Raw genomic sequence first — 18,010 nt, forward strand, 5'->3', positions numbered from 1 at the left:
CAGTTGCAACAAATCAAATGTTCATCAATAATTCTGTTGATTGTGTTTTCTTGCAAGGAGTCCTTTGAGGATACCCTATTTTGAATGGTGCACTGACGTGTTCAAGAAATCTTTACTGCATAAGTTGGTCTTATTTTGATGAACAGGTTTCTGAGTAAATTTCTCATTCTTACTGAAAAGTCAATTTGAAAATCGCGCAGTGCATTTTAATGGATGTTTTACTTGTCTCCCTGTTCAAATGACTGTACCCTTCCCAGTACACGTGCTGCAGGTGTTTCACTAGTCTGGATATTGAGACATCCTGTTTGACTTATGAACGGATATTCCTGAGTCAGGTTGTTTATCTGTTAGCCTAAAACAAACATGCCTTGTGGTTCTAGATGATTCCGCAAAATGAATACTGACAGTTAGAGTGTAATTTCTTTTTTAAAGGGGAATTGAGCGGGAAGGAAGAGTTTATGCTGGCATGAGAAGGAAGAGTTTATGCTGGCATGAAGTGCTGCTTACAACAGTTATAATAATGTGTACCCACAATCACACACACCAACCACTCCTGTTAAATTAAGGCCATGTACTGTTATTGCAAAGTGGGCACATGGAACATTCCAAAAGACTCTATGACTATGACAATGGACGTTCATTTTTAGTGCACTGTGTTTCTGTTGTTAGACGTTTGCAGTGAGATCACCTTAGCTGGAAATGAAACTGCTGTAATTCTCAAATTAAACTCTCAATTTGTGCTAAAATTCTGATGTAATGCAAACACTTATGTCCTCACATGTACTCGTTTATTATTGGACAGGAAAGGGCAATCGTCAGAACCAAGTACAGTATATGTCTTTTAATTTTGCCAAAATCTTGAAATTCTGAAAAGATTCCGTCTTGGCACACACTTATTGTGTTTTGCAGGAGGATCTATCGAGATGGTGAGGTTCTCAAGTAAGGATGGATCCGACGAGGAGCGGGCAACCATTAAAATCTCTGGCCAGAACAAATACCAGGCACTGAGCAGCAAGAGCCAAGAGGAAAAATGCGTGCTGAGGGTGACGGGGATGACCTGTGCCTCCTGTGTGGCTACCATCGAGAAAACCCTGGTCAAGCATCGAGGTAGGACCCTCTGGCAGGGGCCGCATAGATTAGGCTGGCGACAGTGGGACCTGATTAAGTGTTTTCCCTATCTTCAAGTTTTCCATAGGCTCTACTGGCACCAGTGTTCTGTAGGCTGTAAGCACCTTTGTCCTATGTGCCCTTGGCACCAGTGTTCTGTAGGTTGTAGGCACCTGTGTTCCATGTGCCCTTGGCACCAGTGTTCTGTAGGTTGTAGGCACCTGTGTCCCATGTGCCCTTGGCACCAGTGTTCTGTAGGTTGTAGGCACCTGTGTCCCATGTGCCCTTGGCACCAGTGTTCTGTAGGTTGTAGGCACCTGTGTCCCATATGCCCTTGGCACCAGTGTTCTGTAGGTTGTAGGCACCTGTGTCCCATGTGCCCTTGGCACCAGTGTTCTGTAGGTTGTAGGCACCTGTGTCCCATATGCCCTTGGCACCAGTGTTCTGTAGGTTGTAGGCACCTGTGTCCCATGTGCCCTTGGCACCAGTGTTCTGTAGGTTGTAGGCACCTGTGTCCCATGTGCCCTTGGCACCAGTGTTCTGTAGGTTCTAGGCACCTGTGTCCCATGTGCCCTTGGCACTAGTGTTCTGTAGGTTGTAGGCACCTGTGTCCCATGTGCCCTTGGCACCAGTGCTCTGTAGGCCCCAATCATCAGTAGGCCCTACTCCCCCGAAGTACAAGCACCAATTTCATAGCACTGGTTAGCACTGGATCCTCACAGTTTTGCGTGTTGCATGTTGATGCTATCAAAGCTGGTACAAGCTACATGTATAAACTATGTACAGCTTGGCCAAAATAAAAGAAATCAAAGAGAAACGGTAATTCTTGTGTGTGTGCGCTTGGCCGTGTTTGTGTTTCATAAAGTGCCTACATTATTTCCACGGGCCAGCAAACTTTTTAGAACCATAAGCTATTACTGCAGTGGCATCACGCATACTCCAGCGGTACACATGCTGGATGTCGTAACTTGCCAAAATTTATGAGCAATATTTGCATGAGAATGGTGCTCGCACGTACAGTGATGGTTCCATGTAGACTACAGGTCATCCCACTGGGATGTGCATTAGTAGACTTTTTTGTCCTTTTCTGTATTTATTGTGAAAGAATTTAAGGAGCAAAAACCTTAAAAATGGATTTTGTTACAGAAGTGTTAATTGCCAGGAAAATTTAGACTGAGCTAGGATGAAACTGGGGGACAGGTTTTTGGCCCTAAAACCCAGCAGCAGTTGTATGTACAGTATGGGTGTGTTTTAGATCGCGTAAGGGCTGATGAAATGAAAGGAAATGATTGTTTCAGGCTACATTAAAAGCTTACTTCAACCTCGACTGTGCATTTACTGAGATAGAACAAATTTACAGGTTTTGTTGTTATCATCTGGTGAAATTGCTTTGTTATTATATTTCCTGCTTAAGTTGGATTCAAACCCACGTACAGTCTAAAAAGTCAAAATCAATTTTTTTAACGATGATATTTTGTTCGTTGGAGGGAGTTTTTGTATGTGTGATGATTTGTTGATTGTAACTTGTCATTTTTAGTTGCTTTATTTTCCCAGTCATTACTGCATTATGTGGGTCCAGTTGTGGTCCTTTTCCTTTTACAGTCGCAGTCACTTTGATGGTCATAGTCTTTTTGTCTTTGTTTTGGGGTCATTCTATAAATGTTGGGCCCGACGTGTGACATTTTTTCATCCCTGCTACACCCATATACATGTATGACTGAAATTGATTTCAAACTATTTTTATTAATTTGGCAGGTGATTTGCGTTTGCATATGCCGGAGATAACATGGACTGGAAAAAAATGGACCCCAAATTTATAGAACGACTCTTTTGTGTGTGTGCTTCCCATACATATGTGCTTGCTACATGAGCCTAAGCCGGTTGAGAAAACTGACGAACGCCACTAAGTGATCATAAAATGTCCACGTTACCTTGGGGACCGATTTTTACTTTCAAGGCAGAAAGTTTGGAAGCGAATTCTTTCATGTATTTTTGAAATGCTCTATCAACAGGGATCAGAACAGCCCTTGTTGCCTTAATGGCACAAAAGGCCGAGGTGACTTACGACCCTGATGTCATGACACCAGCAGAAATCCGAGAAATGATTGATGACATGGGCTTTGATGCCGAGGTTCTTGAGGAGAAGAATCAGGGTGGGATTGAAACATTGAAGTTGACGGTGAGAATTTACTCGCACATCATCTTGCTCTCATGTCTTGCCCCAGGAGGTATAATTTTTGTCATGTAAGCTCATTTTTGTAGTTTGAAGAATGCCTTGGTTTCCTCCACATTCTCCGATATACCTCAAAAACCGCTCTTAGCTTAAAAGGTATAAATAGAGCTTGGTTTCCATTTGATTTTGAAGGACAGTATTGCCAGAGAGTTCCTGACGACTGTTAAGATGTGGAAATGTTAATGGAAATGTTTTATCAATACTGATACACACACTGATTCGGACGATAAGCTATTAAGCAAGGACCATGTTCAACTTTGCTAATTACTGCGCTTAGTTTTAGCAGGTGTATGCTATGACAGGAACATTCAATACATACTAAAGTTGCTCAGCAATGTCATCTTCTGAAGACTGAGCACTGAAAAAGAGCTTTGAAAAACAAATAGGTTTGATAAATGTAAATTTGGATTGTTTAAGTTGATAAAAGCTCTTTCAGCTCTCAAGGTTAACTGCTCAGTAGTCCTGTTGACAGGAGCGTCATGTCCTATTTGTCTATTTCCTTCTCTAATATAATTCTATAGACATACTAGCCGGGAGAACTCATGAAGTTAAACAATGTCACTACCCAGTACAATATGTTAGAGGGACAAGCTACCGTGTGAGAAATTTTAAAGTTTTGAGACCAAGTATCATGTACCATAAATGATGACAGTGCCTTTATGTATTCTTTTCGAAGGGAATTTCACCAACCACAGGACTATTACTCCATCCGTTTAAAGAGATTTCCCGAGAAGTCAGACATTCACATCATTAAAAGCAGCGGTTGTGTGCATATTACCTATATTTTGTTGATTTACAGAATGTGAAAAATTATGCCAATAGGATGTTGAATTCAAGGTATCTGTGCAGACAATGACATCTTTCCCAGAGTAGAGTTGAACAAGTTTGTCAGTGTCTGTTGAAACATTGAAGTTGCGATCTATGCTTCAGTCGGCATTTTATCCATTAACACGGTGAAGAAATTTAGAACTGAGAAAAAAAAAAAAAAAAAAATCACATCATTTCCGTGCTAGACTCTTTTAAAAGCAATCGCTCAAGGACATTGCTACGTCCATAGTGCAGGTAAGGGTCAGCTGACGGCCTTGGTGGTGTTTCTCCCCCAAGATTACATCTAAATCTGCAAAGTCAGTTCCATTGAAGTGTCGTGCTCATTGTTTGTAGTGTTCAGTTGGAAGCAGATTCCTGTGACAAATAGCATCTGGACTACAGCTGATTGTAATTTTACTGATAGTTTTCAACAACTTCGTGCTGTTTTATTTATTTGAAAAAAATCATAACTCGGTACTTTTATTACGACAAACATTTAGAGAGATCTGACACTGCTCCATCACCATAAAGAGCCCTTCCCTGTATTTACTTATGTACCGTTCCTAGAACTTCTAACACCAGTTATATTTGCGCGAGCATTGCACGTGACTATGATAACATTTGGGAAATTCCCATTAGTCATGTGCTGGCTGTAATAGTGAAACTGGTGATGTTATTCACATGATCAACCTGTGCAAGTGTTTATCAGGCACAGTCATGTGATCAGTACAGTGACATCTAGGTTCCTGGTTTCTTTAATTGCTATTCGGATACTGTTTCTCTAAAGTGAATTAACCTACATTCTTGCTCCAGTTTTTACTGGCAGCAGTTTGATATGGCATTTAGATTTGAAACATTTTAGACAGATGTGATGGTTTTTCTTACAGCCCTATCTTTTTAAAAGGTTCCACCACTTTACAGTACAACAGACTTTTCCTCTTACAAAAGAATTATAACACTAATGTCACAAACTCTTGCTTCACAAAACACAACATTATTATTTTCAGAATCAAATGTGCGGAATCTTTTTAGTAAAAAATTCACAGCCTTAATTTGTGTTAAAATTCAAATGGTGTATTGACTTGTACAAAGATAATTTGGGAGCCCAGAATTCAAAACCATTATTACAGTAACACCATGCTCACATGCAAATTGTATACGTATTGAGTGCCACATGTGCCAGCAGTCTTGGAGCCTTTGTGCACAGTCGGAGGCCAAGTAAACATTCTCCTTCAGATATTGTCTTGTTCTGTTCATTCATATGGCACTCGTGGGGCTTCCAAGATAGCTGTATTAATAACAGTCAAATGTCAGTTCCTGAGCAAAATCTTTCAATTTTAATTCATAGCCACTTTTTCATCTGGGGTGGATTAGAATTTCAAAATGAAGTTCTGGAATAATGTAGTACAGAACTCAATTTAAAAAGGACAATTTTGCTTAAGGAAGCAATTGAAGAAGATTGACTTGTTACAGTAAACACTAGTTTTGATAGCCAGAGATGCCATGCTTCATAGAAACATTTAAAGGGCTCTAACCCATTCTCATTTGTGTTCACATTCGGTACTTCCTGGTGTTTTGTTTTGTTTGTTTTTGTTTCACTTTTGTCTGTCTGTAGGGAAAAGTTCAAATGTCCTGCCTCATCTCAAATGTATTTCAAGCTATACAAGTGTTAAAACTAATGGCAAATATCACGTTTAGATCACCCTTTTTATCCCTTTGATGAGACATTTTATTTAAAGAAGGTAGTGTCAGAGGTTGGAATGAATCCAATCAAATACACTGCCAAATCGGGGTCAGCAGTGTTGCTGTCTCAGGGGGTAGCTAAACAAGAAAATTGGCTACAGGCCAAAGAATGTTTAGTGAGGGTGACGTGTTTCAGCCATCCGATGACATGTACTGTAAATGATAAATTTCAAAATCCTGTTATTTTCGAACACTGTCACTGTACACAAGTTTAGGAGGAAAGTTCAATGAAAAATCAGTGAGAATCGGGTTTTTTTTTTCATTTGACCTCCAAGAGGGTCGATTGGTATGAGAAGTAAAGAAATATGCCTTACATTTAGCAATATGAAATGTATTGCAACCCTGATATTATGGAAGCACATGTAAATACATATGTTTTCTTATTCCTTTTTTGTTTGTTCAAAATAAAGTTAATAATTTTTTTTTTGTTCTTGCTATTTGCGTCAGATTTCTGGCATGCATTGTGCGTCTTGTGTAAAGAACATTGAATCCTTGGTAATGCGCATCAAGGGGGTGACGCACGCATCGGTGGCACTGTCCACGTGCCGGGGTGAATTCAAATACAACTCCAGTGATGCAGGGCCTCGGGCCATTATCAAAGCTATTGAGGTAAAACAAAAATCATTTACTTTAGCAATGCAAGATTTATGAGGTTACGTAGTTCAAAAAAGTGGATTGGTATTGGTATGATTTATTTGCTGTTGTTTTTTTTTAAGTTGTTAAATGTATTCATTCATTTATTTATTTCTTATTTTAGTGTTTAGTGATTGGTTGTCACTTCTCTAAGAGTATCATTATTAGTGTTATTTCATTTCCCGTCCTCCCGAAAGCATGAAAAAAAGGTCAAAAATTTAGCCTCTCTACACAGAAAGGTTATAAAGATAAGAAGAAATTTCCAACATTTTTGGGGCCTTCCCCCCCCAAAATATTTTGTTTACTCCCCTGAAAATGTGGTTGGTGATCCACCTTTACAGGAAGCCGGTTTTGAATGCAAGCTTGCCACGGACGAGGCCCATGCCTCCACTGCTCTCCAGCAGCAGAAAACTGTCAAGAAATGGCGCAACTCCTTCCTGGTCTCCCTCATCTTTGGCCTCCCTGTCATGGCCACCATGATCTACTTCATGATCCAGAAAGACCAGAAGGAGAACCTGATCCTGTTGCCGGGGCTGTCCCTGGAAAACCTCATCCTCTTTGTCCTATCATCCATTGTTCAGGTGAGTCTTTGTTTCCAAAGTCTGTCTTGCCGTATTCATGTTATTTTTCTGTCTTGGTCAGCCCATACAATAGAGATGTAGCAATTAATAAATGCATTAAATACAAGAATGGCATGACATGTAGCACCGTGTTACAAAAATTAATTGACATCGTGCCTTGTGTTTTGTCTGGCAATGTGCTCATTCTGTATCTACCACCAGTCAAGGTAGCTGGCCTTAACTCATCTTCCCCACAGTGACCATCATGTCACATTAGAAATGACAATTACCAGATACTCTTATATGCAGTGATATATCCAATAATGGACATGCATTGATTAAGTTGCTTTCACATGTGGGAAGGTGGTGCGCTGTGACCAAAACCTACTTTTTGTGAACACTTGGCATATGATCTGAAGCACAGTACTTCACTGCAAATGGAACTGGACAAAACTGAGGAATTACTTCCTATATTTGTGGGGAAAAAAATCACGATGTGGCTCTCTAATGAAAGCTGTGAGACTATGAGCAGCTGTAAGGGTTTCAAAGAGTTACAAAAATCACATACAACCAAATACCTCTCCCCCGACATGCACAGCATGTGGACAATTTATAAGTAAATGCCACAGTGTCAAAGGTGTCAGACACTTCCATTACTGCCATAAAGGAAGTTAAAAGTATCAGGTTCTGTTATGATATCAAGACCTCACCAGTCATATCACAAAGAAGGGACGCAATCGATACACTTCTATCGTGCAGCTACTATATGTTGCACTTGGTTAAAATGCAGTCTCATGGGACAAAATTCAGGGTACAGAAAGTGTCCTAAGGCCAGTTTTCTCACGGGGCAAAATAACTTTATTTGCTGCTGCAGTAAGTGAAAAAAGTAGCTTTGAATTTGGAGCCAGGTTTGAATCTGGGGTGGATCAAAGTTTCAAAATGAAGTTGTGAAATTGAGGCATTTTTTCTGGGGGGGGGATTTTCGTCAGACATAACCAAAGTTAAGATTTACAAAAACCCTCAATATAAGGCTTTAAACGTGTAAACCTGTTTTCTCATTTTCGTAACAAGTATGTTTGCATTTTTCAGTGTGTAGTGCAGTTGACTCTTAGGAATTGTTCTCCCTGCTGTCTTGTTAATTTGGTTGTTTGAAATCAGAAATGCGGTATCAGTGAGGCTGTTATTTGTTCAGAAAACTATTTCAAAGCAGTTTACTTTGCAACGCTTGTTTGTAACTTTCTGAACTATCCACAGTTTGTTGGAGGGAGGTACTTCTACGTTCAGGCCTACAGGGCAGTGCGCCACAAGACAGCCAACATGGACGTTCTGATTGTCATGGCAACTCTGATTGCCTACTTCTACTCTGTGGTGGTGGTGGCTGTTGCCATGATCAAGAAGGACGAAGGGAGCCCGGTCACCTTCTTTGAGACTCCGCCCATGCTGCTTATGTTCATCAACCTTGGTAGATGGCTGGAGAGCATTGCTAAGGTAAGTTAAGTGGGTTCAAGTCCCACACAAGGAAGTGTGCAGGCGTGGCATACATAGTATGGACCTCTACACAAAAGGAGTCCACACAATGTAGGGTGCGATGGTGTAGTGTGGACTCGCACATGTCCACACAATGTTTCCCCCTCTCTGAAAAACAGTTTCAGAGGCATTTTGGGGTCAAGGTTATATGTGGCAAAATGAAGAGGAACAGTCCAGGAAGTCATCATCAAAAATCCAGCTCGAAAGAGTTATCCTAATTGGAGAAAAAGGAGCAGTTTCCTCAAGTTTCCTTAACCACAGGAGAGCAAAGTAATATCCACACTTTGTATGTAAAACAGGTATGGGTGAGTACGCAGTGCTTGTCGATACACAATGGCGAAGGAAAAAGACAAACATGCATCTCCCCTGTTCCAAAAATGACATTCTCAAAAAGTTTAGTAAAAAAAGGCGGGTTAGAAGTCAAATTAAAAAAATTAAGGATTACGGGACACATGTATAGTCTTTCTCTGTTCACACAAGTCAAGGGAGCCCCTTTCTTGTAGCTAATGGAATGTGTAAACTGATTCACCCAGGTCAAAGTTCAGAAATTGTATAAAACAGCAGTTGCATATTGCTCATGTATCCGTTTTTCAGTTGACATCAGTCAAAATCGCGATTCACTATGTGCAACTTGTAATCAGTATTCTTGTGAGAAGAATCGTGTGAGGGCTGGTGTGGCACGTCCCTTCCTCAAATTGCAGCTCCATTACTGGAGGGCAAGAGGACATTGTAGTTATGCATTGAGCCTGTTATTTTCATCAGAAGGATTTGTTAAATTTCATACACATGTTGGGAAGGTAACCATCTATGAGATAAAGTACTTGATCAATTTTTGTTGTGAAAGCACCCCTTGGTAGTTCTGTCAAAGGTTCCAATTGAGTTATTCTTCAATTTCTGTTTTATTTTATGAAGTAGTTTTCATTTCACCAGTTTGGTAACACTTAACCAATCCAGTTAAACAGAAGTTTCCCAAAGATGAATTCTAGCTTTATACGAATTTATCCTATATTTCTTTTGATGCGATAGATTTGACTAACACCAGTACATGTAAGATGAAAAATTTGCTGTTTGATACAGCATTTTATACAATTAGAATAACTTGTAGACTCCACATAATGGGCTGTACATTTGTTTGTTTTAAACCTGTGGATATTTCTGGTGTGATAAAATATGAAAACAACTATTAATTTTGATATCTCAGATGAAGACATCAGATGCGCTCTCCAAACTGATGTCCCTGCAGCCTGCTGAAGCAAACCTCGTCACTGTCGGAGAAGAGCTTCAGGTGACGAGCGAACGCTCCATCAGTGTGGAGCTGGTAGAAAGGGGGGACATTCTGAAAGTAGTCCCTGGTGGGAAGATTCCAGTGGACGGGAAAGTGATTGATGGCTTGTCAGCGGCTGATGAATCATTGATCACAGGAGAGTCCATGCCAGTGTACAAGAAACCAGGTTGGTTCACAAAAATCATTGGGGATGTTCTTTTGCTAGAGGTTCACATTGTTTTACCCTGTGGTTTGGGTAAATCGTTAGCATTTTTTCAAGAGATTTCTGTAGTCTTATAGTCAGTCACACTTACAGTTGAGCAACCACATACTCAAGGAACACTGAATGAACAAGGACAAAGGAATGCATGATCACTGAAACAGGTTTGGACTGGATTTAAGATTTCATTAACTTGTGATAGATCTGTCCTGATTTCAACACAACAATGAATTTTCAAACCAACAGCTGGATATTGAACCCCGAGTCTTGTATATGAACCCTTGGTCTGTTTGTCAATGTAACATGTTTTGCAGAGCTTTGTGTAATTTAAGATTTCAAGTTCTCAGTCATGATTTTGGTTTTGATCTGCTCCTCTTGGTTTTGGTTTTATTCTTGAATATTTTTAGCTCATATACAACATGTGTTAGAATTGGCAAGTATGTAACTTGAAGATCTGCAGCCAGGGGCCAATTTTATGTGGCTGCTTATGCACATTAATTTGCTTAAGCGGGAAAACAATTTGCTCAATAAACAAAGGTTACCAGCTCAAACTCTATCTGATTGTCATGCTAACCCCAAAACAGCTAACTTGAATACAATCCCCAAACAACATACATCACATGGAGTTTGGGCTGGTTACCTGATTTATCAAGTAAGGTTTTCTTGCACTTAAGCAAATTTTATGCTTAATTAAGCAGCTCTATGAAATTTGCCCTGCAGCCGGATTCAGCAATTGTTCAAGAAGGAAACTTCAAACGATCGTAAAAGTAACGATATCAACAGAATATGCAGTTTGGTAAAATTGACAAAAGAAAGCAACAAAAAGGTTTCAAGTTGAAAAGTAAACATATTGTGAACAGGAAAATCTGATAAACTAAAAACAATCAGTATGAAGTAATGAGCGTCATTGCATCATGGATATTGCAGTAGATGATGCCGTTTTTGTCACTTATCATTACACGGACAGTGACAGTAATTTAGTGATACATAAAGTTGACTTGCTAATTGGTATTCCACAAAGTTTATTTGAAGGCAATATCTAATGAATGTGTTAATTGCAGGGAGTATTATGATCGGCGGCTCCATCAATCAAACGGGCACCATACTGATGGAGGCGACCCACGTTGGTGCAGACACGACTCTGGCTCAGATCGTCAAGCTGGTTGAAGATGCGCAGACCTCCAAGGTGAGTCATCGTGAACCGCTTGATTCCTTTGCTTGATGGCTTGGAAAACCCTTTCATTTCTGTGCATAATTTATTTGAATGTTGGTTCTTAGATTAAGGGAATCAATCTGAGCAGGGCCTGTCTGAAACGTGCATTTAAGACTGGATGGGACTAATGCCCAAGCCACAGGAAAAGGAATTATCAGTGTTCATTCTCCCGAGCCAGTCTAAACGTTAGCAAGCACATATTTATTCCCATTCGTAAATTTTGCTTTAGTCAGAGAGTCAAAAGAAGTTGATATAAATTTCCGAGGATTTTGTTCAAGAATTTTACTTTCATATTCCTGAACACGCCGTCCTTTTTATGGTATATTCCTTGTTAGTAGTCCAGAAGAATCTCCTTATGTGGACTTGGCGCAAGTTGTGAGTTCTGCCTGCCATGGCACACATAGGCTCTTGACCAATAGGAATGGATTAAACTGTCTTGTATCCAAGTGCCAGTGCATTTTTAAGCAGCGGGCTTTATCAAATGTGAATAGACATTCACATTACATGGTGTTGAATAGGGAAACTGTCTATGGTATTCATGAATAGATCTCAATGGTATTATTTTCAATAGTTGAGCATTTTTTTAAATCAATGGGGCCCTATATAACTTCTGTATTATTCTTATTAAAGTGTAAGAGTTATGCAAGCTACTTCTATATTTTACTAATGTCAACTGAATAAGCGCAGTAAGTTACTATATAAATAAGAACAAGAGTGACCAACTTGGCACACTGCACAGTGGGCTGGGAGGTCAGTGTGAGCAACGAAAGTTGGAGCAATAAATGTACATTGTGAAATATGATGCTCTCCCAGGTTCATGTTCTTAGTGACTGTTGTGCAGGTAACCTACATGTATATTAATTTGCACACACGCAGACTCTCTTCCTATGAAATTGTTTAGTCTTACAATGCACGCGTGCAGTTTGGGGTGAGGGTGGAATGTTAATTGGTTGCAACCATCCTGAATCCATAGCATCTGTGTGTGAACCAAATTTTCAATAACAAGCCTGTCGTATAAAAACACTTTGAATTTAGAACCTCCTCCCCTGAAAATGAATTCAGTTAATTTCAAAACCTACGATGACATCAGTTCAAATAAATTGGCAAGACTTAGGGTTAAACCACTTTGGTAAGTGGTTAATATAATAGGAATGAGTGGGAATGTTCATAATTGCAATCGTATGTTTTCCCGCCTGCATTACTTCATTGAAAACCAGGTCTGCATAAAGATAATGTCAAATAGGTAGTATTCTTGCTTTTCTTTTCCCATTTCTTGTCAGGCCCCCATCCAGCAGATAGCTGACAAGATAGCTGGTGTGTTTGTACCCGGTATCCTGGTGTTGTCAAGTCTCACACTGGCGATATGGATTGCAATTGGAATGACCCACCCAGACTTGATCCCAAAGCAAAACCCACGTGTAAGTAATAACTGTGGCTTGATATTAGTATCTGTTATAAATTCCTAGGTCTCGAGGTCTTTATCAGTAGCAACAGCAGTGTCACAAAGTCTCCACTGCACTCTTTTGTGGTCTGAATACTGTAAGCACAGGTATAAGTGTAGAATTTTGCCGTTTGTTTCCTGAACAAAAACCAGACCTGGAACTATAACATATTTCAATGCACAATTTCCCACAAAAGTGCCATGTTGGTCTGTCCCCGTAGCACATCGTGTTATAATCATCAATAGTAAAACTGTCATCTTACAAATTAGTGCAAAGCTCAAGTCAGAATGTGTAAGATTCTGGATGATAACCCCTTTTTAAACAATATTTGGTACCCTGCTACTTTGTACCAATTGTCAGGTATGAGCGACCTCACTGCCCTAATGCACCTAAACGTCACACTCTGTTTGCATGCGCACTTTCCTTTGTGGGGCTTGATGGATCACACCCTACCTCACTACCAGAGGAAAGTGCACATATAAACAAAGGACGATGTCGTTATTCTATTACATGATGCATTCTGGAAGTATGAGGGCCGTGCCATTCAAAGGCACAAGTCAGACTTTAATTTTGTATTATTTTCTGTGGAATTTCTGTGGACTATGAGAACGGTCTTCTTTGTTCTTCTGACTTACAGTCTTTTTGCTGTTTGCCTTGAAATTGCCTGTTAAAATTTTCTTGTTTGATATATTGCCCCGCACACTTTCTTCACTGTCAGTAATATCTTTAGACGTTCTTGTCTGACACAAGTTTTATCTAATATCGGCACAATGGTGTGCTGTGATTATGTAAATAAGTGATTTCAGGAGCTTAAGTCTGTCATTTTAGTGTCTATTTACACCTGTTTCTATTGCTTACAGTGCTAAATAGTCTTCATTGCAAATTTAGGCCACAAATGGTCAGTGCATAGAGGATGAGCAGTGTCGGATATCTCTAATTTTTGTTCATGTGCAAACAAAAGCTTTATGTAATAAAAAGCTGTTACTCCAGCTCTTTTGTCTCCACCCCCCTAGGGTGCTAACCATACCACCGAGAACACCATTCAGTTCTCTTTCCAAGTGGCCATCTCTGTCCTGGCTATAGCCTGCCCCTGCGCCCTGGGCCTGGCCACCCCTACGGCCGTAATGGTGGGAACCGGAATAGGGGCCCGCATGGGCATCTTGATCAAAGGAGGGGAGCCACTTGAACTCGCTCGGAGGGTAAGTCTTAGTTTCAGTTGTCAAGCATTGGAGTCTCGGCCATGAGTTGTCTGAGGGCTTTAGTTTCAAAGTAGTGAAGCAGAGCTGCCCAGACATGATCCAACTCCAAAAAAGGAGTCAAAAGTCATCAGAGGTACCTTTAAACATGTGCTCCAAGCAGGAACAGGTAGAGGGCGTGCCTTTTCATGGAAACAATAGTCCTTTAGTGGGATCTCACTGCATGAGCACGTGGGTTTAGTGCAGAGCGGAATCTCTGGTCTTCACATGAGACCTGTTCCATACACAGGCTCAGTTGAAAAACTTGTTCAATCTTGCACAAGATAAATCAGTAAGAACTGTCATTGATTTTACCCTATTGCTTATATTTATTATGATTACAAACTGAATCATATATCAAGAATAGAAAGCTGCTTATCACATTCTTTTAAATACTAAGAAGAAGGGGGCTTCATATGCATTCTTTGATACATCTAGTCCTTGAAATACCACAAGGGTTTTTGCTAGGAATAGACCTCCTCTTAGCCTTGCCCGGAGCTTGTTTTTAAATTGCTTCAGATGCTTTACCCCCATTAACAGAAGTTCAAATTCAGTTGTGTATTGCCATGTATTGGTCCCCTCCGCAGAATCTGGAGAGAACCCCCCCTTAAAGAAACACCCCCATATTGCTTGAAACTGTTATAATCAAACTGCTTGACTGTGCTTTCTAGAAAATCAGCCTCGCCCCACCCCCATTCCAGAGCCTTGGAGCTCTTGTTACATCATTGACCTTCAGTGAATACCCATTAGTGTATGAAATGCTTGTGAGGGCGTGACATAGCAACAATTGGACTTCCTGCATGAAGAGGACATTTGAAGTTGAAAAATATGTTGAATTGATTCATTAGCCAATAATAAGCTGCCAGTAAGACTTGAGAAATATATTTCAGTCAGAATTGACGGGTGCCCTTAGCTTTGGAGGTCATTCTGATTGTTCTCCTATCCGTTGAAAAAGCTCTGGGTTGGGAGCATTGTTTCCACCACCGCAGGCGACAGACTTGATCCCAAGGAACTGATGTTTAGATACCTGCCAAAGTGCATAGCTTGGACAGCAGAATGTGGAGCCATTTCATGGCTGTTGTCCGGTTTTAGTCCCTCAACAGAGTTTTTCGTTGCAGTATGCCTGTGCAATGGAATGTTACGCACTTTTAATTTAGGATTAATAACTTTGTTTTATTGATTAATTTAAATTTGGGCTTGTGTATAAGACAGTCATGTTCAGTGCTGAACCCGACTTTTTTGTACAGAACACAAGTGTCCTTCCTGATAACTATTAACATGTTCTTACAAGACACAGGATAGTACAGTATATGCAGACCTCAATGGAGTAACTGAAGATCAATGATTTCTGTGTCAAGTTATTTGGAGCTTTCAGTTTGGGGTTTTTGGCTTCCTGCTCAACGGACTCGTTGAAAGAGAAAGACCTTTTTAGTCATAGAAACCAAACCAGATATTCTTGCTGAGAAAGTTGCCCTTGGGTACCAGTAATCAAAGCTGCAGTGTTGATAAACATTAACTCTACTTGCTCACACATGCATGTTTTGTAGTTGTGGGCACAAATGATATTCCACCTATTTTTAGGGATCAAGAAAGTTATTGGGACAGAGAAGTGTCCCTACAACTCCATCCTAATTTGCCTAGCAAAAGAAATTGCCCCTTTAACGCGGTGAAGGCCCGTGAACAAGGTGAACACATGTGCGCTATCCAGTAATGAATGCACTGCACACAGTGACAAAAACAAGTAGGCTATTTTGCATCCCCTCAAAGTCTGTAATATTTGATGTCATTGATTATGTTCCAGTTGAAGACCATCATTTTTGACAAGACTGGTACAATAACCTATGGCATCCCCCGTGTTATGCGTACCATGGTCTTTGTGCCCATCTCGGAGATCAGCGAAGAGGAGTTCTTAGCCATAGTTGGCACGGCCGAGGCAAGCAGTGAACATCCTTTGGGTGCGGCCGTGACCAGACATGCCAAAGAGGTCAGTATGCATTCTCACTAGGTTATTAGTAATCTTTGACTGCAACTGAGCCAAAGAAGATATCCCAGCTTTTGTAGAATTTGTAGCGTTTTACGTTATTTTTAACTTTTGTTAAGAATGAATTAAATTTCAAAATCCGCAGTACACATTTTGCACGATTTTGCTTATTCTTGAACTAGAGGCATGCACATTTTGGCAAATCAACACCCTGTTCATCAAAAAGTTATTTAATACACACTTGTAACCTGCTGTGCGCAAGGTTGGCATTCTGATTCTGGTCACTGGTAGTCTGTAACCTTAACGATCAAATTTGTTACTTCATCAATGCAGATGCTAGAGTCTGACGTAGTAGGCAAGTGCTCCAACTTCAGTGCTGAGCCTGGCTACGGTCTCCAGTGCACAGTCACAAAGATCAGTGCTATGCTGAATGCCAAAATGAATAAACAAAATGCCCAAAGTGGCTCTGAGGTTACCTCTGCGTCTAACGAGGAGGCCAATGATCCTGGTAAGTTTACTTATAGGAACATACATGTAGGTTTTCAAACTTGGCAAAAAGAGCCAAGTTAAAGATATGTGTCTCGAGAACCAAGGACTTCAAGACATGCATGAAACCAAAGTTATGTGGTTTTCACTTTATTTATCAAATTAGATAAATCGGTTGTGCCACATCTGTCTAAATTTCGTGAAGTAGATTTTTTCAACTACCTTTAATGCATACTAGACAGCTCTCCCTCCTATCATACTGTCTCAAAATAGACATTCTTGGACTTTGAGGTCAGTTTTCCAGGGACTTTTGTTATTCCCAAACTCCAGACGAGATAACCCAAGAGGATGACTCCAGCATCTATGAGGTGCTGATCGGCAACAGAGAATGGATGAAGAAAAACTACCTGGATGTGACAGACGAGATGAGCCACTCCATGACCCAATATGAAGCCCTTGGACAAACGGCTGTACTGGTCGCCATCAATGGTGTGTAATTGTGCAATAGTTACATCGTAGTCATCTTTTTCACCATTAACCTGAAGTTTGTGGTAATGTGTTATCTTTAGAAACCAAGATAATAAACTCAGACAAGTTTTAATGAAACTGAGATGGTAGAATACAATTCTAAACGAAAGTTTTTTTTTTTTTCATTGTTAAATTTTTATAAACACCTTTTAAAAGTTTTGTGTGCTCCAATTCTTTTCCTAATTCAAAATGCTCAATGGAAATAAGTAGGACTTTTCGACGTTTTAACCCTTTGTTAGACAGCTGTAACTAAGCAGAAACATAGACTGGCAAAATACATCCAATTTTTAACTTTTACTTGCTTTATTTCAAAAAAGTATCCTGTGTCAATTGATACAAGAAATTGTCCACCAGCTTGACCAGGTCTTTAGATATCTGATTCCCTCTGTTGTCCTTGTCTCCGTGTTGTCAAGGTGTCATAGCTGGAATGATCACTATTGCCGACGCAGTCAAAGAGGAAGCTAAGCTGGCAGTGAAGGTTCTGAAGGACATGGGGCTGGATGTCGTCCTGCTGACCGGTGACAATAAGAAGACAGCTGATGCTATCGCGACACAGGTATGCTGAGACAGTGACAGATGCAGGACTTGCTGGATGGTGGAATTCCGGGCACCGACTTTTGTAGCATTGGACAGCATTAGCAGTTTCGTTGTTATCAGGGTATAATTAAATGATGAGAGCAAGCAGTATGCTACTTGGTTGGGCAGGGCACCGGTAGCCAGTATGTTCTCAGTCCTATGTTGGGCAGGGCACCGGTAGCCAGTATGTTCTCAGTCCTATGTTGGGCAGGGCACCAGTAGCCAGTATGTTCTCAGTCCTATGTTGGGCAGGGCACCAGTAGCCAGTATGTTCTCAGTCCTATGTTGGGCAGGGCACCGGTAGCCAGTATGTTCTCAGTCCTATGTTGGGCAGGGCACCAGTAGCCAGTATGTTCTCAGTCCTTTTCTGAGTCTCCAAGAATTGTGAAATGTGGCATCAGCCCGTAACTTTTTTTGGTCAAGTTAGATTGATGCACACATCAACTTGTTCATAA

General features: G+C 40.5%; 1 protein-coding gene across 9 annotated transcripts in view; it reads left to right on the forward strand.

Moving 5' to 3' along the window:
- Positions 1-18,010, forward strand: part of LOC110986738 (copper-transporting ATPase 2-like) — a 43,290-nt gene that overhangs the window by 17,611 nt on the left and 7,669 nt on the right. For 8 of the 9 annotated variants that reach the window (XM_087141670.1, XM_022248894.2, XM_022248893.2 and 5 more), the window contains 13 exons: positions 910-1,107; positions 3,120-3,286; positions 6,338-6,499; positions 6,865-7,104; positions 8,338-8,571; positions 9,812-10,061; positions 11,156-11,280; positions 12,588-12,725; positions 13,763-13,948; positions 15,786-15,968; positions 16,299-16,473; positions 16,782-16,940; positions 17,393-17,535. In XM_087141670.1, coding sequence (XP_086997796.1) covers positions 910-1,107; positions 3,120-3,286; positions 6,338-6,499; positions 6,865-7,104; positions 8,338-8,571; positions 9,812-10,061; positions 11,156-11,280; positions 12,588-12,725; positions 13,763-13,948; positions 15,786-15,968; positions 16,299-16,473; positions 16,782-16,940; positions 17,393-17,535 — 2,360 coding nt within the window. Of the gene's footprint in view, positions 1-547; positions 711-909; positions 1,108-3,119; positions 3,287-6,337; positions 6,500-6,864; positions 7,105-8,337; positions 8,572-9,811; positions 10,062-11,155; positions 11,281-12,587; positions 12,726-13,762; positions 13,949-15,785; positions 15,969-16,298; positions 16,474-16,781; positions 16,941-17,392; positions 17,536-18,010 lie in introns of those variants that run through there. The other variant, XM_087141672.1, reaches the window with a different exon arrangement.

The sequence above is a fragment of the Acanthaster planci genome, linkage group LG09 (genome assembly GCF_054643075.1).
Source record: "Acanthaster planci isolate LZ-2023a linkage group LG09, COTS_SCS, whole genome shotgun sequence".
In the NCBI taxonomy this organism is placed as follows: domain Eukaryota; kingdom Metazoa; phylum Echinodermata; class Asteroidea; order Valvatida; family Acanthasteridae; genus Acanthaster; species Acanthaster planci.